Source organism: Enhydra lutris, unplaced genomic scaffold (assembly GCF_002288905.1).
Source record: "Enhydra lutris kenyoni isolate GAN:26980312 unplaced genomic scaffold, ASM228890v2 scaffoldscaffold31, whole genome shotgun sequence".
In the NCBI taxonomy this organism is placed as follows: domain Eukaryota; kingdom Metazoa; phylum Chordata; class Mammalia; order Carnivora; family Mustelidae; genus Enhydra; species Enhydra lutris.
The window spans coordinates 6,593,523-6,617,255 of NW_019154115.1; the positions used below are offsets into that span (position 1 = coordinate 6,593,523).

Sequence of the window (23,733 nt, forward strand, 5' to 3'; positions counted from 1 at the left end):
TTGGTTTACTGAATCGTGGTTGCTTTGGTATCCTGCTAGGCACTGAATCCTGTCACAACAGCAGTTCATTGGTGAACATGAGGCCAGTTCTGAGTGATCTACTCGAGAACATCATTGTTAGTTATCTTGATGTTTCACGATACTTAGAAAAGTGGAATATGAGCACTGGTTATTTTGTGCAAGAAGCTAGGCGTGTGATATTTCAATAGATACTTTATGCTTTGTAGACCCATAGAAACTAGCAAATATTGTTGCCTGACAGCTTTTTAGTAGTATCTATATGAAACTTGATGTTAGGTTGTCATCATATTGTCTCATGGTCTCCCAAAGAGTACGTTAGCTTCCTAGATTTGGTTTCTTCTTTTCACCTTATTGGTCTGTTTAAGCAGAAGAGCTCTGTGGTAACCATCATTTCTGTTTTACTGCTTATTGCTCCTGTCAACATCAGTTGCTTTTTTCAGGAAATTTTCTCTTTATAGAAGAAAATACAGTAGATTTCCTCTGATGTTCAAAGTGATCCCTTGACCCATTACTCAAATCTTATCTCATTTCTGGAACTTGTCAGCATCTCTTCTTGACCATTCTACATTCTTCTGGGTCCGTAGAATATACCTTAATATCTACCTCCCTATAAACCCATCTTCTTTTTTTTTTTTCTTTTAAGATTTTATTTATTTATTTGACAGAGAGAGAGAGAGATCACAAGTAGGCAGAGAGGCAGTCAGAGAGAGAGGAAGGGAAGCAGGCTCCCTGCCAAGCAGAGAGCCCAATGTGGGCCTCAGTCCCAGGACTCTGAGATCATGACCTGAGCCGAAAGCAGAGGCTTAACCCACTGAGCCACCCAGGCACCCTAAACCCGTTTTCTTAACTGGAAAATAACTGTCACATTTATGTGGGAATATATAACAGACACTATTTTTTGTTCTGTATTTTGTGTACATTGTTCTGTATAGTCTATTAATTTCATGTGTGTTTGCCAGTTAGATTGAAAGCTACTTAATGGCAGTCAGGATTATAGGACCAACAGCCTATAAACCTCATAGGAGTGTCGTAGACCCTGTAGAGCCTAACTAACTAAAAATGAACAGTATTTGACCACATCCATCGGTCTCTACAATATTTTCTACTAATAGTGGCTGAACATACAAAAAAATAGTGATACATCTGCTATCCAAAACTACTTTCTCTGTATTTCCAGTAGTAAAGTCATGTATTGTGTAGCTTTGTGATAAACTTTTTGATATTTTGAAGGAGATGGAAGAGTAATAAGCCCTTCGCCTCGTAATAAATCATCATGCATCTCATCCACAACAAACGTGACAGAACTATGTGGGCTGGAAATGAAAACTACCATGAGCTCCTTATCAGCATTTGGAGATTCTTCCATTCAGACACCTTCAAAGTCCAGAATCCGGCAGGGCTGTCATAGTGCTGGCCCAAATGTATCTGGTAATGAGGGACTATCATCTCAGCTTTAAGAGACTTAAACTTTAGTATTAGGAGTCAGCCTTATAATGGGGTAAAGATAGTACTAGAGTAGTTCTGTACTTCCAACCAATCTATAGGGCAAGAGAAAAGTTATTTGGTATATACAGAACATGTAGTTTTAGGGTTGAGGAAGAAAGAAACAAACTCAAATGTAGGAATTAATTTTAAGTGTAGAGAGCTATGGAAATTGTAGTTTCCAGAAAAGATATTTGTAGGTGCCAAAGTTCTCCAAATATAAGGTGACTTTAGTTTCAAGATTTTAAAGGTTTTTTTTCTTAATCAAGTAATTTGTATATCCTTTTCAATAGGTGATCATATTCATCTGGCGAGCTCATCAATGCCATCATTTCCCATTCTGCAACGTTCTTCTGAAGAGAAAATTCTTTACTCAGACAGGTTGACCCTAGAAAGGTGAGGACAATTTCTTTTCTTTTCTTTTTTTGACCAGATAATACATAAATTACAAGATTGGAAAGATAGAAAAGGCTTTCTCTCTTCTCTTGCTCTCTAGCTCCCCAGTTCTCCCACATAGGTATAATCACTGCTCCAATTTTTTATTTATCCTTTCAGGAGTGTGGGGAGGGATTTTATAGCTGTGTAATGTAACAGAGCTTACCTATACCCTGAAAGAGTAGTATAGCAATTCTAGACTATGACATGGATTAAAATGGACTTTAGGATAGAAAAACTTATAGTATAGTCCTCATATGGGTCCTTCTGGGCCCTCTTGTATTGAGTTCCTGTTGCCTCACTGGCCTGAACTCCTCATTTCTCCTTCATTCACTTTGCTGAAGACACCTGCCTCCTTGGTGCCACTTGAATACACCAAGCATGCTTATACCTCAGAACTTCTGCACTCGATGTTCTCTTTGCAAAGAATGCTGTTCCCCCACATAACTGTAGGCTTACTCCCTAATCTCCTTCAGGTCTTTACTCAAATGTCATCATGTCAGGGATGACCTTCCTCAGCCATCGTCTCCAGAGCTACATCCCTTCCACCTTGACACTCCCCAACCCCCTTCTCTGCCTCATTTTTCTTCTTAGCATGTATCACCCTCCAACATATGAAGTATTTTACTTATCAAGTTGATCCTTTGTCTCCTCCTACTGGAATATAAGCTCCCCAGACACTGGGAGATTTTTTCAGTTTTGTATCCTGAGCACCTAGAACAGAGCCTGGGACAAAAGAGACTAAAAAATTTTGAACAGACAGATATATTTAAGATTTGATCCCTAACTATAAATCAAGAAGCCCTTGAACCCTCTTTACCCTGTCGGTGGGAATGCAAACTGGTGTAGCCCCTCTGGAAAAACAGTATGGAGGTTCCTCAAAAAGCTAAAAATAGGGCTACCCTATGACTCAGCCATTGCACTACTAGGTATTTACCCAAAGGAAACAAACATAGTGATTCGAAGGGGCACATGCACCCCAATGTTTATAGCAGCAATGTCCACAATAGCCAAATTATAGAAAGGGCCCAGATAACCATCAACAGATGAATGGATAAAGATGTGGTATATATCTGTATCCATATCTATCTATATCTATATATATGGAATATTTTATGTGTGTGTGTGTGTGTGTGTGTGCATATCTCTCTCTCTCTCTCTCTCTCTCTCTCTATATATATATATATATATATGATGGAATATTACTCAGCCATCAAAAAGAATGAAATCTTGCCATTTGCAACGACTTGGATGGAACTAAAGTGTATTGTGTTAAGCTAAATAAGTCAGTCAGAGAAAGACAAATACCATATGGTTTCACTCCTATGTGGGATTTAAGAAATGAAACAGATGAACATAGGGGAAGGGAAAGAAAAATAAAATAAGAGGAAAACAGAGAAGGAGACAAACCATTAAGAGACTCTTAATTATAGAGAACAAACTGAGGGCTGCTGGAAGGGAGGTTGGTGGGGGGCGGAGGTAATTGGCTGATGGGCATTAAAGAGGACACTTGATATAATGAGCCCCGGCTGTTATATAAGACTAATGAATCACTAAATTATGTCCCTGAAACTAATAATATGCTGTATGTTACCTAAATTGAATGTAAATAAAAAATAAAACTAAAATAAATCTAGGAAGCCCCTGACAATAGAATGGTGGATGAACATCCCTATCCTATCTTAGTGCTATAACCAGTCTAGGAAAACCATCACTGCTATGCATACCTTTAGCTTAGCAGTGCCTTTCCAAGAGCAATTTTTGTTTGAAGATTTTATTTATTTATTTGAGAGAGAAAGAGTGAGCAAGAGAGAGAGAAGTGGAGCAGGGGGAGGGGCAGAGCGAGGGGAAGAAGCAGACTCTCCAGAGCTGTACAGTGGGGCTCGATACCGGGACTCCAGGATCATGATCTGAGCCTAAGGCAAATGCTTAACCGAGTGAGACACCCAGGCGCCCCCATCCAAGAGCAAATTGTTAAGCAAACTTCTTACATTAGCAGTGCACAGTGAATTGACAGTGAATTGTCCTAGACCATCTTTGTGTGTAGTTGGGATAAAGCTCTCTGGAGGGTGCAGTGTGTTGTATTGTAGGCAGAGCAGAGGGCGCTAACTCTCAGGACAGTTTCTAGTATTGGTGTTACAGCATCAAGTAGGAAATACAGAGGCACAGGTATTGTCCAATATACATCTGGTATTAGGGCCGAAGTGTAGCAACTCAGGGATTTTGTAGCCAGAACACTGCCTCTGCCCTGAGAAAGCTCTGGCCTATTGTGTGTGTGTGTTTGCTTGTTTTACTGCGTGGCAGGGACTTAGGGGCTCAGGGGGTGGACAAGTGAGCTTGGGTCTTAGTCACCCAACTAAGTCGAGTTTCAAGACAAGTGAGCCTTGGGTCTTAGTCACTCGATTTGGAATCTGAGAAAGTGACTTTATTTCAAGCTATAGTAACTTATATGAGAGGGAGGTCCGAGATTATTTATTTTCCTTTCTCGGTGATGACTGACTCAGAAATTGGATGAACTAGAAGCTGGGGGTATTGGTAAGTTTAATTGAGAAACAGAGGAAGACTGAAAGCAGGAAAAATGAGACAAAGTTTTTGGCTAAGCTGATAAATATATAAATTTTAAACTAGAATACTTGTCATTTATTAATTTATAAGTTATAAGACAAGGAGGAAATGTGATAGTATTGAATGCATGAAATGAATTCTAAATACTAAGCACACATTAAAACAATTCAACTATTGTCCATTATGTTTTACTTTTCTTCTATTATAAACCAATTTTTTCCAGGGTCTGTGTTTTTAAACATCGTATCTTTGTCAACCGTTTGTATTCAGTCATTTCTTTGTGCTAATCACATATTCTCTATAAATGAGGACTATTTTGATCCCATTCACAAATTCACTCATGCTTGTAGAATTCTGATTAATTTTCTTTAAAGGTTACATTTGCTTGATTTTTACTAAAAGAAAATAGTTCTAATAAGCCTCTCCATTAGAGTTGTCCACACACTGATCAAAGCAGCTACCTTTTCCTTGCACACTGTTGAAAACCTCAGAGTGGAATCACTCCTCTCTGGCCATTATAGTAGTGGAATTCTTAGAGCCCTGTACGTATTTACTTCACATGTAAGACATAACTTTTTGCATAATAGAGGCTTTAGTGTTTCAAATATAGCTGAAAGCTTGTATTAGTAAGGTTTCATCCTATCCTATAGCATTCTAACTGTTCTGAAAAGTCTAAAGTTAATGTTGAACATGTAAACATTCTTAAAATCTAAGCTTCTGGGGAAATGTGTTATAAGGACTGCCTTCCTATTAATGGATTTCAGGGTAAAACTGTTTCCATCAAAGTGAACTGTAGGTGGCTGAATTTTTTGCTTTTCCTAACATGTCATCCAGCTTAAGAGTCTTATTTTGTGAGAGACCTGTGTATAAATTGTTGTGTTTTTTTTTTCCTCCAATGACTTAGTTGCCTGGGCAGTCTTTGTATCAGTGACTTGATGGCAAGGGCCTCTATTGCGTTATGTGACATGGCTCTTTGAATAATTTCAATTTTCAGAAGGTAGTTACATTGAGTGTTTTGTGATGTTAAGCCAATTTTATGTGAAGTAATCGATATTGGAGATTTTTTTTAGTAAAATGAGAGCTTAGACTTAATTTTCATAATTGCCCTTGTTGAAGTATGTTGTCTTTAATAGAAATGATCTACAATTAGGTCTAGGATACTCAGTTCCTGGAGGCAAGAAGTGGTGCTATTCACCTTTTTTTCTCCTAACAGTGTGGGAGCACAAATATACTATTAATAATATTTGTAATAAAAAGAGGAGGCATGTTGTCACATTGAAACTTTGTACACTTTTTAAAATGTTTTCTAGGCAAAAGCTGACTGTGTGTCCTATCATTGATGGAGAAGAACACCTTCGTTTGTTGAACTTCCAACACAATTTTATAACTCGGATCCAAAATATTTCTAATCTACAGAGGCTAATATTCTTGGATTTATATGATAACCAAATTGAAGAAATCAGTGGGCTTTCTACTCTGAGATCCCTCCGTGTCCTTCTGCTGGGGAAAAACAGGTAATCTTTGTAGAATAATAGATTTGTTTATTTACTTAGAGCTAATGTTGAGACTTCTGGTGTTTAGATACTGTTAAGGAACTGATAGATTGAAAAAAGATACAAATTGACTAAAATTTGGTAAGATTATTTGAATGGATTAAGATTCAGCCATAATTTATTTTATGAGATTCAATCTGAGAGTCAAACCAAATAGTATTTATTGAATATGTATTTTATTATTTCCATTGCTTCCCAGTGCCATATCTTAGGTGGAAGTAAATAGCAGACTTTGGCCTTAACTTTATGTTTTCTTGGGCTATCTTGTAAGTGTGTGTACTCACTTTAGGCTTACGTGTGTTTCACTTATAGTTCCTCCCAGTGCTTGACTGGGGTAGATATTTGGTATTTCATGTTTGTCAGATCACTGATTAATTCTTGTTCAGTTGGTGTTTTTGGTATATATTTAATATTACATCCTATATGAACTTGCTCAGTTCTTTTTGTAAGGCTCTATTATGTAGTGCAATTACACAGTTTCTGACTAATTTCCTTGATGCTCGTCTATGACTTTTCTCTTCATTCTGTTTTGCTGTATGGCTTTTGCAGTGTCTACAAAGAAGGGCTGTTTAGTGAACTCCAAAAATGATTTTTATATTCTCAAATGATGAATTTTAGATACAGTACTATCCCCAACCTCAATTCCACTCCCTCCCACCTCCTTCCTGATAGCATGGATCTTGAATTTCCTTTTTATTCTCACTGGCCAGTGGTAACATAAGGAACTTTTTCCAAGATCATGCCCCAGAATCCTAGGCTCTTGTCTGTTCCTGTGGTTTCTTGAAAGTTCCCAGCAATGTAGTTTATCACCTATCCTTGGTTCAAGTGTTAAACTGAGCATTATGGTAGCTGGAGGGAATTTGGGGAAATTATAAGAGTATGGAGTCTTAGAGCATAATTGACCTCAGAGATCAGTTCTGTCATTTCACAGATGAAGAAATGGAGATGTCAAAGGACTTTGCAAGGTTAGATGTGTATAAACTGTACACCGTAGGAGTACCCCAGTGGAGCAATTTAGTGAGTAAAGTAAGAAGTCAACTTTTCATACATTTAAGGCATTCCCTTCAAGGTGCTTCTCCCTGTTCTCTCTCCCAGAGATTTTTTTTTTTTTTTAAAGATTTTATTTATTAATTTGACAGACAGAGATCACAAGTAGGCAGAGAGGCAGGCAGAGAGAGAGGAGGAAGCAGGCTCCCCACTGAGCAGAGAGCCTGATGTGGGGCTTGATCCCAGGACGCTGGGATCATGACCCGAGCCGAAGGCAGAGGCTTTAACCCACTGAGCCACCCAGGCGCCCCATCTCCCAGAGATTTCTTAACTAGTTCCTGATCCTTGGAATTTTTTATTTGTTTCTATTCTTTAGCACTGTTGCCTTATGCCTTCTTTTCAGTCCTGGAGTATTTCCTAGTTGCATTTTTAATCTCCTTTGCTAGTTTTAAACATAGTATCTAAGAGTTTCTCCTGGGTCCCAGTGTTTTAACTCAACTCTCAGTCCACTTTTCTTCCTGCTTCTACTTTGCAGCTTCTCAGGCTTCTTGGAAATGGCCTTTTAAAGTTTTTTAAAAAATAATTTGTGGCTCAAGGACACCAGTCCATCTGAGCTTTTGACCTTGCCAGAGTTCTCTTTGTTCCTCCAAGTCTAAGGGACCTAATGCCGTTTTCTCTATCCTTACCTTGGTCAAGTAAAAGCAATCTAATGCAGTCTCTTCTTCCTCATTCTCTTCATCTTTTTGTTTGTTTTGTTTGTGTTTGGTCATATTTTACTTTATTTTTCACATAAAGAAAACAACCTTTCAGCAATTTTAGAACTGTTAGTGTACTCGAATAAAAAAGAAAGTCAGAAAAACAAGTTTCCATGTTCTCCCCAAATGCGTATTTCTGAAGTATCAGAACAATGCAAATCTGCCTCCTGTTCCTGGGTCAGCTCTGTGAGCCTTGAAGATCCAAATCTAACCTGAGGCAGACCTTTAGTGAACTTCAGGCAAATCTGGCTGAGAAATGCTCCAGGAGAGAGGAGCTCATTTGCTACCCTGTCTCCCAGGTTCCTCTAGGATGAACTGTTGCCCCCTACTGGGCAAGTCCAGGAAGTTTTCTCCCTCTTACTTTGCAAAGAAGCACCATCTTTTAGTCTAAGACAGTGGAACCAGATGTTAACATCCAGGGCTACCATATTCCTCCAAGTTCAAGCAGCTCCAACAAAGATTTCTACCCCAAAGCTAGAACACCTGTGCTCATATTCTGTATGTGAAGTTTATGTTGTTACCAAAGAAATCCCAGCCCCTCTGTACCACTGTGCTACTGAAGTTCTTGCCATCTCACTCTTCTGCTTTCTGTGTTCCTGTTTGTCCTTGTGAGAGCTTCTGGTGCCCTCACTATCACAGGCTAACAGGTAGAACTTCTTTGCATTTTTTTCTGATCACGCAGAACTATAGATCCAAAATCTCCACCTGGCTCTGGGATTCCATATTCCTTTCTGGTTGCTTCTTTGAAGGTTTCCACTTAAGGATTTGTCTCTAGACCTGAAAAGCCTAGCCTTCATATAGATTCTGCAGTGGGGTCCTTATGCAGGCCTCATTGTCATAATGTAGCCTGCAGAGATGGATTCTGACGTATGCCTGGGGGTCTGTAAGTGCTGATGTGATTGGCAAGGCTTGTCTTTCCCTAGTTTCAGTCCATTTAATGGGAGAACTTTCTTTTAAAAAACATCTTTCAGGTCATATTGAGAACTGACTAGGATTTTGCAGGTTCCTCAGATCAATACCTAATTTGACCAGTGGTCTCCTGGCCAACTGATACCTTCATCTGCCTCTGAATTCTTTAGAACTGGATCTTTTTCTTAGGTCATTTCAGGTGCTGGGGGTGGGGAAGGAACCTATGATAAAGGCAGTTCATGAAGACAAGACACCAAGATGTTTGGTTGGTCTTTGGTTTCATTGACAGCAAGAGACTTACCTATTTTTTTCCCTATTCCCTTTTCCTGGGCAATCCAAATCTGAAATGAGAATAATAAAGCCACTATGTGTCAAAGCTAAAAGAATGCTTGAAGTCCCAATATATAGGTAGTTTTTACTGGATAGCTTAATAGTATGCGAGGCCCTGGTGGAATTCTGTGGGAAGACTTACTACATAGGAAGGTCTCTATGATTGAAGTACCTTAAAACTGTCCAGTTTTTGATAAATACAGAAACAGAATGCATTGATCCTCCAAATCAGAAAACTTTAGGCTGAGACAGTCTCTATTCCACATGTATAATTTTCAAAATGTTAAAAGTAAAATTCTCAGACAAATGTAATTACAGGCCTATGTAATTATTATATAATGTTGGTATATAACATTACAGAGTTTGGGCTATAATCACTAGTAAATAGTTAGTTGATCCTTAGATGGGCTTGTTCACAGTGCTTTGATATGAACTGAAAGGACATGTAGTCACTCCTTTGCCTTATTTCCAAATTTTGGTTATCTATGCTGAGTAGTACTCTTTCTTCTTCTTTCTCTTCTTCTTCTTTTTTAAAGATTTTATTTATTTGAGAGAGAGAGAGATCATAAGCAGAGGGAAAGGGTAAAAGGGAGAAGCAGACTCTCTGCTGAGCAGGGAGCCCTATGTGGGACTCGATCCCAGGACCCTGGGATCATGACCTGAGCCGAAGGCAGAGGCTTTAACCCACTGAACCACCCAGATACCCAGCACTCTTTCTTCTATACTCACCATATCATAGTTTATAAAATTGGTTTTTATACTATGTATTTTTCACTTGAATATATTTTATTATTTACATCTTCACATGTCATTAAATGTTCTTTGAAAAAACACATTTTTTGAAAATATATTTTAAGTGTTATATAATATAGACGGATGTGTAATAATTTATTTAATATTTCCCATGTGTTAGACATTTACATCGTGTCCCTCTTTTTTTTTTTTTGCTGTGATAATGTTGCAATAACTATCCTCATCCATAAATCTTTGTCTGCGTCTCTGATTATTTCCTTAGAATATGCTTTAGTATTTTCTTTTTTTTTTTTTAAAGATTTTATTTATTTATTTGACAGACAGAGATCACAAGTAGGCAGAGAGAGGAGGAAGCAGGCTCCCTGCTGAGCAGAGAGCCCGATGCGGGGCTCGATGCGGGGCTCGATCCCAGGACCCTGGGATCATGACCTGAGCCGAAGGCAGAGGCTTTAACCCACTGAGCCATCCAGGCGCCCCTTTAGTATTTTCTAAGTAGGTGAGTTCATCGTCATGAAACTCATATGAAAGGAGAGTTGAGATTTGATGAAAGGAGGTCTATATTTTAAGGATAATAATTCTCAAAATGTGATCTCTGGCCCAGCTGCATCAGCACCACCCAGGAACATGTTAGAAATGCAAACATTTAGACCCTGTCCCAGAAACTCTGGAGGGAGCTCAGCAATATATAATTTAGCCAGCCCTGCAGATTATTGTGATAGTCACAGAAGTTCGAGAACCACTGTTTTAGGGAATGTGAGCTTGGCAGTATCAAAGAGTTGCGTATAAGTCTTCTCTAATAGCTGGGAGATCAGATTGCTGTTAGAGCATCACTCTTTCTTAAGCCATATTATTAAGGTATTTTAATTTTCTCCAACTGTTCTAGGTATTTCAAGAGCAAAGCGGGTGAAGAACAACTTTATTAACAGCATTGTCTGTTTTCCTATCTGATGGTGTCGGATAAGCTTGAGAAATTCTTTCAAAATACTAAGGAAAGGGACACCTGGGTGGCTCATTCGGTTAAGCATCTGCCTTCAGCTCAGGTCATGATCCCAGGGTCCTGGGATTGAGTCCCACGTTGAGCTCCCTGCTCAGTGCGGAGCCTGCTTCTCCCTCTGCCTGCTGCTCCCCCTGCTTGTGCTCTCTCTCTCTCTCTCTCTCTGGGAAATAACCCAATAAAATCTTTAAAAAATAAAATAAAATAAAATACTAAGGAAAAAATAGGGATAGGAAGAACAAAAGATAAGATGGGGGTAGTGGTGTGGTTGTGTGTGTGTGTGAGAGAGAGAGAGAGAGAGGAGAGAAGAACTGTTGTCACATTGTGATGGGCCATAGTAGGTGTATAATAAATATTTTTATACACCCAATTGAATTAAATTGGTTATAGTGATATAAATCTGGGTTTGGCAATGATGTAAGATGGCTTAGGTCACATGGAGATGGAAATTCTCAAAGTTTAAACTGGCATTGTGTTTGTGTGGCGATCAGCATGTATGAAGTTTCAAGGGATGATCCAGATTCTGGAACTGTTTAGGAAGGTGGAAATGGTTCTTTGAGGCAGTAAGCACTGACAGCAGAAATAAATAGTGATAGGCTGATGATGATCAAGGTGGATTACATGGGCTTCATTTCTGCCCTTTCTTTGCCATTGCTCCTTTCCTGCTACTGAATTATGGCAGTGGGAGAAAGTAGGATCCTTAGCAGGGGAAAAAAGGGAAATAGTTTTTGTTTTGTTTGAACTGTCCAGTTGGAGGCAGTTGGATGGGTAAGGTAGCCAGAAAAGATAGGAATGAGGGAGACAATGGGTGGGCCCTAATCATTAAGGGATATAAGAGGGGGCATTTTAGAGATAAATTTTTTTTAGTTTAAGCTTTTCACAAGATGGCAAATCAGAAATTCCAAGTATTCAGAAACTGAGCAGGTCCAGTAGAAAACATTTAAGTGGCATCTAATTTGTCTCTGATAAATAATCCTCTTGTGAATACTCTCGTATATAAAACTCATCCATTTAGTTAGTATGTGTTTACTTATTCATTAAACAAATATTTCTTGGGTTCCTACTCAGTTCCAGTCCCTTTTATAACTGATGGGGATAGAGTAGAGAATATGTTGAAATTTCTGTGCTCTTGAAGCTCACAATTTGGTTTGAGGAAGGAGATCGTAAGGTAAACACATAAACAATATAATTTTAGGCAAAGATAGGTGCAATGAAGTCAATTAAAGCAGGGGAAGGAGAGAGTACTAGGGATAGGAAGGGGGAGTGAAGGATGCTAAGTTCCAGGTGAAGACCATTGCGAAAGAAGGAGCAGTTAAGGATAAACACCCCAAGGCAGAAATGAACTTGTCAGGTTAGAGCTAGTAAGAAAGCCCCTGTGGCTAGAGCAGAGAGAGCCTGAGCCATGGTAGGAGATTAAGGCTGGAGGAAGAGTCAGCAGCCATCAGGTTTAGGGGCTTGAGAACTGAGGTAAGGAGTTTAGATCATACTCTGAAGAGAACCACCTTAAATAAGTGCCTTGTCCTATGGTTCTTAGAAGTAGAATTGCTTTTGCCTAAAGATACAACTTTTAACCTGTCTTTGGGACATTTCCCCCAATGGGATTGCATCTTTAACATTATAATTAAATCAATAGGAAGTATGTTTTTGTTTTATATTTATATATATAATATAAAATATATTTATATATAATTACATGTAATCTCTCTATACATACATATTTATATAGATTTGTCTATACTATAGTTCTCTCTATATCTGCCTACTTATCTATAGAGAGAAAGAGTAAATTAAAATGAGTTATGTATGCCTTAGCATGTATTGATTTACAATAAATATGATGCATCCATATTTCTATTCTATTTATTTTGATTTTCAGAATCAAGAGAATTTCAAATCTGGAGAACCTCAAAAGCTTAGATGTCCTGGACCTTCATGGAAATCAGGTATCGTAAAGCCCCTTTGTTTCTTTCTTTTCAGGAAAAAAGTCTAGGAAAGTTTGGTATCATAAAAGTTTCAACAATGGTACTTGTGCTTGAAGTATTACAAGAGTTACTTTACTGATTTACTGAAATTTCTAAGGTATTAAACCCTTTTATTTAAGATACGGTAATTCTGGGGCACCTGGGTGGCTCAGTGGGTTAAAGCCTCTGCCTTCGGCTCAGGTCATGATCCCAGGGTCCTGGGATCGAGCCCCGCATCGGGCTCTCTGCTCCGAGGGGAGCCTGCTTCCTCCTCTCTCTCTGCCTGCCTCTCTGCCTACTTGTGATCTCTGTCTGTCAAATTAAAAAAAAAAAAAAATACGGTAATTCCTTAGCAGTAAATGACAGATGAAACTTGTAAAAACATTTGGAATCCTAAATAGTTATGATAATTTCATTTCTTATTTAGTCTTTTATTTTTTGTTATTTTATTTTATTTATTTGACAGAGAGAGAGAAAGAGAACATGAGTAGGGGCAGGGGCAGAGGGAGAAACAGGTTCCTCACTGATCAGGGAGCCCGACACAGGGCTCGATCCCAGGACCCTGGGATCATGACCTGAGCTGAAGACAGATGTTTAACTGACTGAGCCACCCACGTGCCCCTAGTCTTTTATTATTTTTAAAACATATTTTCCAACTCTAGCCTAACAACTAGAATATTACTGAAGATTTTCTTCTACTTAGGTATTCCCCCTTTATTCTGAGGCCACCACTATCCAGGATTTCACATTTATTATCCCCTTGTGGATTTTTAAAGTTGGTTTTATTACATATGTGTGTCTAAATAATACCTTGTTTAGTAGTATTATGTTGTAATTTTAAAAAAGTATCATACTATATATTGTCATCTAGTGTTGGCTTTTTGCATACAACATTAGCTTACTGAGATTAATATATTTTGATTGAGTAACTGTAGTTTGTCCCTTTTTGCTGTTGTAAGTTCCATGGAATGATTATATGAAAATTTTTTTTCTCCAGTTTATTATTGATGGACATTTAGGTTGTTTCCTCTTGTTTGTTTGTTTCCTTTTAGGAATAGCACTTCTAAGAGCATTCTTGTATGGGTTTCTTCCACATATCATATGTATTCTAGGGTATAGTGTATAGGAGATATATATATATATATACCTATATATAGGTATAATTGTTTTCCAGAGTGGTTGTGCCAGTTTATACTCCCACCAGTAAGGCACGATAAATCCTGTTGCTTCATATTCTTTTCAACATTTAGAATTGTTATACTTCTTTTTTTTTTATGACTCAAGGATTAATCAAGTCATACATGCAAAACATACTGCTAATTGCATTAGTGAAAGATCTATGTAAAGTCATCCCACAATTCTACAACTGTCAATTAAAAAAAAATGTTGTTCTAGTAGTTGAAAGGTCCAACCTTATATTCTTGCCAGTATGTAAGTTGTACAGAACTTCATTAGCTTGAGCACAGGTTTCCAGAACCTCACAGACCCAGAGGAAGATGGTTAGGCAGAGCAACAGGAAATGTGTGTCCAGGGGGGTGAGACAAAGAGGAGGGTCAGCTTTAGTCAAGGTACTGTGGTGGTGATCTGACAAGACAGGGATGTTAAGAAAGTTCATAGTTTAGGAATATCTAAAATATTTTAAACACTGGGAAGCTGCAACACATCATTTTTGTACCTAGTTACTGGGAAACAAAGGAAAGTGCTTATTAGCTTTGAGTAAAGTAACAAGGAAACAGGAATGCACTTTTAGCTAATCTACAAAAAAATTTCTAATACATTATCAGGAAGATTTTACAATACAGGGAGTCAGTAAGAAGGGATTCTATAAGAAAAGCACTAAGTTAGCAACTATAGAAATGACCAGTTCAAAGGTGAATTAAATGCCCAATTTCAGGAGGGATAGCAGGTCTATGACAAAGCCTAAAACGATGATGATACCAATCTTTCCTCATCACTTACTGCATATGACAGAGATTAACCTTTTAAAATTTTATCCGTGACACTTTTACTCAGTTTAATTATGCTGTGTACAGGGTAGTGTAAATTAACCTCCATATTTTGTCAAAATAACTGTCTTCATTCTTTGATCACCTCCCGTGCAGCACACACCCCACCCGGTGTCCCCGTGGCCAGACCAGATACTTCATCAGAGGGATGTGGGAGTAAGAAGTCTGTTCAAAATCTCAGCAGTAGCATATACCCTAAGTTTTTTTTTAAAAAACATCTCACTACAGGGGCGCCTGAGTAGTGCAGTGAGTTGGGTATCCAGCTCCTGGTTTCAGCTCAGGTTGTGAGATCGAACTCCGAGTGGTGCTCTATATTCAATGCAGTCTGCTTGAGATTCTCTTTTCCCTCTGCCCCTCGCCCACTCCCTAAAATAAAATAAACAAATCTTTTTAAAAATCTCACTACAAAATCAAAAAGATTGATCTAAAGAGTTTTGAGTCCTTACACTCATTTCTGTTATGATGTAAAGTCTAGTGTTAGGGAATGGATGCGGGCTGGTAAGTTACTGGTGTGCTAGATGGCAACATTTCATGGAGGAGGCTGTGCTGCTTTCTCATCAGAAACTAGTTAGGAAGTGTCTGCATTTCCAAACTTGAGACTCTGCAGTCTCTTCTTTTTTTTTTCTTAAGAAATAAAAATAAGATTTTTTTGGTAATGAACTATACCAAATGTGACCAGAAAATATCTTTAGGTGTTAGGGTTTTAGGGGATTTGTGTATTCTGCTTCATACTTTTCTGTGTTTTTCAGGTTTTCTGATATAAACATATCTTTTCTTTATTATGTTAAGTTAGCCACCATAGAGTACATCATTAATTTTTGATGTAGTGTTCAGTGATTCATTAGTTGTGGATAACACCCTGTGCTCATCACAACACGTGCCCTTCTTAACACCCGTCACCTGGCTACCCTGTCCCTCCACCCCCTCCCCTCTGAAACCTTCAGTTTGTTTCCCAGAGTCTATAGTCTCTCATTATTTTTCTCCCTCTCTGATTACTGCCCCCTTCAGTTTTCCCTCCCTTCCCCGATGGTCCTCCGTGCTATTCCTTATGTTCCACATAGGGGTGAAACCATATGATAATTGTCTTTCTCTGCTTGACTTATTTCACTTAGCGTAATCTCCTCCAGTTCCATCCATGTCAGTGCAAAGGATGGGCATTATCCTTTCTGATGACTGAGTAATATTCCATGGTATATATGGACCACATCTTTTTTTTTTTTTATTGTGTTATGTTAGTTACTGTAAAATACATCATTAGTTTTTGATGCAGTGTTCCAAGGTACCACATCTTTTTTATCCATCCATCTGTTGAAGGGCATCTTGGCTCCTTCCACAGTTTGGCTATTGTGGCCATTGCTGCTATGAACATTGGGGTGCATATGCCCCTTCTTTTCACGAATATCTTTCTATTTTCAAAGATACATCTGTATCTTTGTGGTAAATAATGAGTAGTGCAATTTCTGGGTCATAGGGTAGCTCTATGTTTAACTTTTTGAGAACCCTGCATACTGTTTTCCTGCAGTCTGTTCTTAATGACAGAGATCTTGAATGACTTAATGCCTAGTGTTTTCAGCACAGCAGTGCAACTTAATTCACAAGCTATTTTGGCAACTCTTAATCTGAGCAAGAATAGGAGCTCTTGAAAAATAAGGCTTTAAGAAAGCTTGCCATTTTAGGGCTAAATTTTACTATAAGGTGAAAGTTTGAATTCTTACACTTTAAACAAATAAAACCTAAAAATGACTGATTCATTTGAAATGGTTTTATGGAAAAAGTAATCTGTAACAAAAACTTGGCACCATGTGCAAAGGCTCCCATTTTTGAGCAAAGCATATAAAGTTTCCAAGGTGGACAGGGCAGGGGAAGCGCCCAGACATTTACAGCAACAGGCATTTTCTCTTCCTCTTCTTGACTGGAGGAGGGCAGAGAACCCTTGAAGATCTTCATCCAACACTGTCTTGAGGCCTCACTGCGTGAGAGCCGAGCACTTTAGTGTTTTCCAGCACCCATGTCCTTAGCCATGGTCAAACCTCGTGGCTAGGTGATGGGAATCAGCTTCTTCTCCTGCAGTTGCTCAATCACATCTTTATTGTCCTTGAGATCAAGTTTGGCTCCACCAGGATGAAGGGGTGTTGGGACAGTGGTGCCATACTTCAGGGTACTCAAGCTTGAACATTTTCAAATGATGCAGGGCTCACGAGAGAAGAGCAAATTAAGACCACATCTGTTTGTGGATAGGATAAGGGACATAATCGATCATTATATTGTCTAGCTGTATCCCATAAGCCCAGATTCACCCATTTTCCATCTACCATAACATTGGCAGAATAATTGTCAGAGGCAGTGGGGATGTATTCTTCTGGGAATTATCGGTTTAACCAAGTGGTGGGCAACTTTGACCTGCAGCTCCGTTTCCCACCACCACACACTTGGTGGCTGCATCTGGGCCACTGGCTGGGCTGCGGTGGCGTCAGGGCACTGAGGCAAGAAGTGGCAGGCTTGGGGCACCGGGGGCCAGGACTGCTGTCCAGGCCACATTGCCCTCTCCGAAGGGAAGGCAGAGCCAGCAGCGGCCACCACCCAAAGCTCTGGAATTGTCATACTTCTTAATTTTTGTCAGTTAAAATGGTATAAATAATGTCTCTTTGTGTTTTGTCTGCCTCTATGTCTGTCTATCTGAATTTTTCTCTCTGGTTTGTTATGTTTCCCCTCCTTCTCTCTCAGAGCCTCTTGGCTATTTTTTGGTCCTTTGCTCTTCCATTGAAATTTTTGTCTTTGAAATGTATTTATTTATGACCAGCTACATGAGCTACATACTCATGCAGAAGGTAGTGCCTCTCTTGAGGTGGTAAGTGAACATTCTGGGGTGCTCTGTGAGTCTCTACCTGTTGAACCACCTGCAGTCGGTCAAGTGCAAACTTCAGTATGATCTCTCTAGGCTTTCTAACAGCTGTGAGTCCCAATCGTTTTGGTGAAAAGCTAATGTAATGAATGAAAACCTTGATAAATCTAGATAGACCACATTTGCTAGGTTCTAATCTCACCCAGCCCCATCTGTTGTGTGTCTGTATGTGCACAGAATGGGAGGAATGTTGGTAGCCTGGGAATTGTCCAGCTCTGCAGGCTGGTTAGTGTCACTCTAGTAGAGAAGTTACCCAGTGAGGTAAGGCTGGAAGGGGAGGAAGAATAAAGAGTTTGTCAATAAAAGAATATCATATGCAAAAGCACTGAGACTAAAAACAACAGGGTATTTTTTACTGTTTGAGAATTTAGCATATGTTGAAGAACAGTGAGAAATGAGGGGAGAGAAAAGGAAAGGCCAGATTGTGGAGGGCTTTGTATGCCACACCTGAGGAATTGCTATTCTGTCTTGTAGCCCACTATTTTTATTTTTTTATTTACTGATTTTTCATTTTTTTTGGTATCCCACTATTTTAAAAACTATTCATAACTAATTGCAGCATTTTATGGTAACAATTTTTTCAAGTTTATTTTAAAATGTATATATATAAGTAAACATGTTTATGTAGCTTTCACATTATAATATACCTTTAAGAATTCATTTTATCTATTTTTTATTATATTTTATTTTATTTTATTTATTTTTTAGAGCAAGAGTTGGGGTGAGAGGCAGAGGGAGAAAAAGAGAGATTCTTAAGGAGGCTCCATCACAGGGCTCAATCTCAGAACCCTGAGATCATGACCTGAATGGAACTAAACCATCCAGATGCCCTTACCTTTAAGAATTATGGGCATTACACAAGATCTCTGAGGGATCCCGGTATATGACTAACATATCACTTGATCCATATGTGATGTGTGGGAATTATTTACCAACTATTATGTTGATTAAAAAAATGCTCTATTCCTTGTTAGCTGACCTGTGTTATGTCTATAATTTCAGCTTTGTGTTTGTACTTATTCCATGTATTGAGATTAAATATTTGTACCACACAAATTATTTCTCAAGGCTCTATAACTACAAGAAGGAAGCTTTACATGAAAATCCATGTCTTGTTTCAAAATATCTAAATCCACTCAGCAGAAATTTAGAATATTTCAAAGCAAAGATAGCATTGGTAACCTTGGGCTTCTAAAAAGTCAGGAGATAAACTATTCAACATCAAACAATGTCCAATTCTTTAAAAAAAAAAAAAAGCATCAAGTAGTGAAAAACCTAAAAAAATTAAGTGAATATTTTTTGTTTTCAGAGTTTACTTTCATCAGAAATAAAAATGATACTTGGTGTACATTGTGGAATAAATGTAATTGGTTTATGGATGTGGAAATGGTCTGAGGAATGATAATAGTGTTCAGGAGATAGATTGGGGGATGGAAAGAGTGGGAGAAAAGTTAAACTTGTGCTAGAACGTTGAGAGACTAATCCAATAATCTTTGTGAAAAGTGATGGTGGCTTGACCTGAAGTAGTAACGATAGGGATTTAATAAGGGGACAGATTGGATAAATATTTAAAAAGTGGAAACATCAATGGGGCGTCTGGGTGGCTCAGTTGGTTAAGCGTCTGCCTTTGGCTCAGGTCATGATCCCAGGGTCCTGGGATCAAGTCCCACATCGGGCTCCCTGCTCAGTGGGGAGCCTGCTTCCCCCTCTCCCTCAGTCTTGCCTCTCTGCCTACTTGTGCTCTTTCTCCCTCTGTCAAATAAATGAATAAAATCTTAAAAAAAAATGGAAACACCAAGATTTAGCAATTGATTATATCTGAATAGTGAAGAAAACAGAGGAATCTGAGAGGTCGGCTCTCAAATTCTGAGGTAGATTTGTTTTGGTCTTCCAGAATTCGTTCTCTCCGTGAAAGCTTACTTTAACATGGACACAAATGTGCTTCAGGAAGGATCTGTTCTTTCAAGGCCATCTTTTCCTTCAGGGAGAGCTTGCCCTTCCTGTGACTGCTTGACTGAAAGCAGACTTTTGCCCTTTCAGCATTGCTGAGTCAGAAGGTTGTCTTTATCCAGACAGAGCGGTCTGGGTTACTCTTACACATAAAGAGGAGCCTGGAGTATCCAGCTTTCCTGGGTGTATTGAGAAGCTGTGCAGTCTCCTGGAGACCCTCTCTCTGATCAGTATGGCCTACGATTGGACTTTCCGACATTCCCATCATTTCTTCTTGCTGTGAAGTGTATTAACTAATCAAAAGCTGTACTCTCACCCCACGTGACCTTTTGCCTGAAATTTTTTATCATTCCCCGTGACTTTGTCCCTGACTGCAATGCATAATAGGCTCTGTCAGATACATTGCAGACTATTCTGGCCTATCTGATTGCAAACCAAGAAGCTGAACGATATCCCCAGTGATTTTTTTAAAACTTACATCTTGATACCCATATTTTAGAATTAATAATGTTCCGTTTCAGAGTTACCAAACTAAATAAAAGGGAACTCTACAATGCCTACAATGTCGGCATTCTAATTATCAGTCCCACCAGGACCAAAGAATTAGAGAAAGGTAGTTTTCTACAAGAAATGCCCCAGGTTTAGTACCAGAAGGGGGAAGACTTAATTATGTATGTCATCTAACAATTATGCCCCTTCATTCTATATATTTTTATTAAACTTTCCTGTTCGCAGGAAAGTTTTATTTTATATATTTAAATATTGCTTTTCCATTCATGTTTGTTACATCTATATTGTTTGTCTTCCATATCCCCATCTTGCCTCTCATTCTTCCTACCGCCATTTTTCCTTAGGTTTTTAGGAGAATTTCTCAAACTTATAATGACATTACTGATTTCTCACAGTGTCTGTTTTGCTTTTTGCTGATTCTACATTTAAAATTCTGTCACTTATTTAGTTTTGAAATGCTTTTGTCCACATCTCATTGTACATAGTTCTGTCATCTTCAGATATGGATAACCTTGTTTCTTCTTTGACAGCTTTCACTGATTTCATTTTACGTTAGACCAAAATCTTAGGACAAATTTTAAAGCATAGTCAGATGTTACCTTTATTTATTACTGAGTTTATAATAAACATAGGTTTTCCCTTTTGAACCTAGATGGAATCTAGATGGTATTTCTTGAATGTAAGAGAAGGTCCAATAACAACATACAAACTGGATTATAAATTGAAGAAAACATCCTTTTAGCTGACATCTGCTTTGGAATGTTGAATAAAAAATTTCAGATTTTTTCTCATCTGTACTGGGCTGACAGTACAGATGAGAAAGTTAACCTCTAGTGATTGTGGCAACTTTTTTTAATGTTTGGAAGAAAAGTGTTATGTGCCTGACTCATTGTTAACTGAAGTAGTTGGTTGACGAAGTCCCCCTGCAAGGACCCCTACTTACATGTCCTAGAGAACCATTGCACTGTGCTTGTGCAGTTACACTGGCGGGGCTTAAAATCCTGTTGTGCTTTCATCAGTTCATAGGCATAGCTTTTCCTTACCCCACCTTGCCGTGCAACTCAGAGCTCCTCTGCTGCGGGCCAGAGACTATGTGCACGTGCCTATTCCGTGACTCAAGTCCTCTTGTTCTGAACACTTATTGTCTACCATATTGAACTCTGGCTACACGTTATCTGTCTCTTCTCCTAAGCACTTTCACTAATAAAGAATATCCATCCTCCGTCTCCACTTGGGATCCTAGTTTGTTGTATCTTTTCCATTTAGATTCTTGACGGCTTTCAGGATCCTGCAGTATAAATGGAGAGAACAAGGCGTGGTAGCATTCCTTTTCCTTGCCTTTTCTCTCAGAGGGCTGTCTTGCTTGGTCAGAATATTGTGAGCTTTGGCCTTGAGCTTGCAGTAAGTTTTTATTTGGCAGATAGTATGTATAGCTCTTGTCACCTTTTTTTTTTTTTTTAGATTTTATTTTATTTTATTTATTTATTTTTTTAAACATTTTATTTATTTATTTGAGAGAGAGAGAGACAGTGAGAGAGAGCATGAGCGAGGAGAAGGTCAGAGGGAGAAGCAGACTCCCCGCAGAGCTGGGAGCCTGATGTGGGACTCGATCCCGGGACTCCAGGATCATGACCTGACCTGAAGGCAGTCGCTTAACCAACTGAGCCACCCAGGCGCCCCTAGATTTTATTTATTTATTTGACAGAGAGATGGAGAGACAGCGAGAGAGGGAACATAAGCGGGAGGAGTTGGAGAGGGAGAAGCAGGCTCCCTGTGAGGCTCAATCCCATGATCCTGAGATCATGACCTGAGCTGAAGGCAGACACTTAACGACTGAGCCACCCAGGCGCCTTTAGCTCTTGTCACTTTTATCTGGACCTGGCAATTAGAGATGCCCCAACGATGGACTTATTGACTATTTGATAAAATTTACTGCAAATATTTACTATGGTGAAATTATAAAATACGTACCTTTATTTAATTTTCACAAGTTAAATGACTTCTTGTCTATAACAGAGGAACTTGGAAATGCATTTTTAAAAAGATTTTATTTATTTATTTGAGATAAAGAGAGCATGAGAGCAGGGTGAGGGCCAAAGAGAGAAGCAGGCTCCCCACCGACCAGGGAACCTGATGTGGGTCTTGATCCCGAGACTCTGGGATCATGACATGAGCCAAAGACAGAGGCTTAACTGACTGAGCCACCCAGGTGCCCCTAGAAATACATTTTTAAGTATCTTCATGTAAACCTGTCACTGAATCCAGTGACTATGTATTTTATTTTTAGGGTTTTTATAACATGCATATCTATGACAATGCCTGCTAATTATCTCTTTCTCATTTTTTAACAGATTACCAAAATTGAAAACGTCAGTCATTTGTGTGATTTGAGAGTTTTAAATCTTGCTAGGAACCTTTTAAGTCACGTTGATAATCTTAATGGGCTGGATTCACTAACTGAACTTAACCTGCGACACAATCAAATCACTTTTGTGGTGAGTATTAAAATGGAATCGATATGTGATCTCTGCCTTTTCTTCTAAGGAAATGAAATAAATGTTATGGTATTGTTTTATGTAAAGTAAGAATCTACAGTAACTCAGCTCTTTTCTGAATTTAATTGTGCATATAATTATTAAGCCTTATGTTTTGATTTGGGAAATGTTAAGGTGTTTTTCATTTTAGAAGATAAATGTAAAATTAGAAACAGAAGTATTATCAATAAATGCATTAGCTAATATAAATGAGTAGTGAATTCTTTCCTGTTTCATCATGGTAATAGAATTAATAAGAAAGAAGGTTATTGGTAACTTAAAGTTGACAAATTGTTGTACCAGGAGGGAAAAGGCTCAGAGAGGAGAAGCCAAGGGCTGTGAAGACATACATAAATATCATTTCCTTTGCAGGGTTGACGGAGGCAGGCTGGTATAGTAGAAAAAGCATTGCATAGGGCATCAGACCTCGTTCTGGTCACAGCTTCGTCTCTCATTAGCTGGGTGACCTTGGGTAAATTGTTAACTCTATAAGCGTCAGTTTACTTTTTTCTAAAGTGAGGGTCTTGGGCTAGATTATTTCTAGGATCCTTTTTAGCTTGTTGAATCTGAAGAAAGATGCTAAGGTGGTCAGGAGCTGACATGTGAGCAGGAGGAAACAAGTTTGCACTGTGGGGACAAAACTACAGGAAGGCCACTTTGGAACTCTGAAGATGAACTTCGTTAGATTTATAGCTTTACTCAAGTTCAGCAATGAAATAATAGCCTGATGCTCAGGTATTTTGTACTTGTGCACATGCGAGGAGCACTAGAAATAGCTTAAAAAATTTATTTATTTGTCAGAGAGAGAGAGAGAGAGAGATGCAAGCAGGGGGAGTGGCAGGCAGAGGGAGAAGCAGGCTGAGCAAGGAGCCCGATGAGCAAGGAGCCCAATGTGGGACTCAATCTCAGGACCCTGGGATCATGACCCAAGACAAACACAGCCACCTAACTAACTGAGCCATCCAGGCATCCCTAGAAATAGGACTTTTGACTGTATTATGTGATACAGACTGAGAAGACTTCTAATGATAAAAACAAACATTTTTTTTAAACAAGCTTCTTTTGTTTACCTGCAATAGAAAAGTA

General features: G+C 38.7%; 1 protein-coding gene and 1 pseudogene across 2 annotated transcripts in view; one reads left to right on the top strand and one right to left on the bottom strand.

Moving 5' to 3' along the window:
- The window catches only part of LOC111153209 (leucine rich repeat containing 49), a 155,583-nt gene that overhangs the window by 6,961 nt on the left and 124,889 nt on the right, over positions 1-23,733 (top strand). The window contains exons 4-8 of one of the 2 annotated variants that reach the window (XM_022512089.1): positions 1,252-1,449; positions 1,797-1,899; positions 5,814-6,017; positions 12,661-12,727; positions 22,465-22,608. In XM_022512089.1, the coding sequence (XP_022367797.1) occupies positions 1,252-1,449; positions 1,797-1,899; positions 5,814-6,017; positions 12,661-12,727; positions 22,465-22,608 (716 nt within the window). The remainder of the gene's footprint in view (positions 1-1,251; positions 1,450-1,796; positions 1,900-5,813; positions 6,018-12,660; positions 12,728-22,464; positions 22,609-23,733) is intronic. The other variant, XM_022512090.1, reaches the window with a different exon arrangement.
- Positions 16,629-20,095, bottom strand: LOC111153094 (annotated as a pseudogene).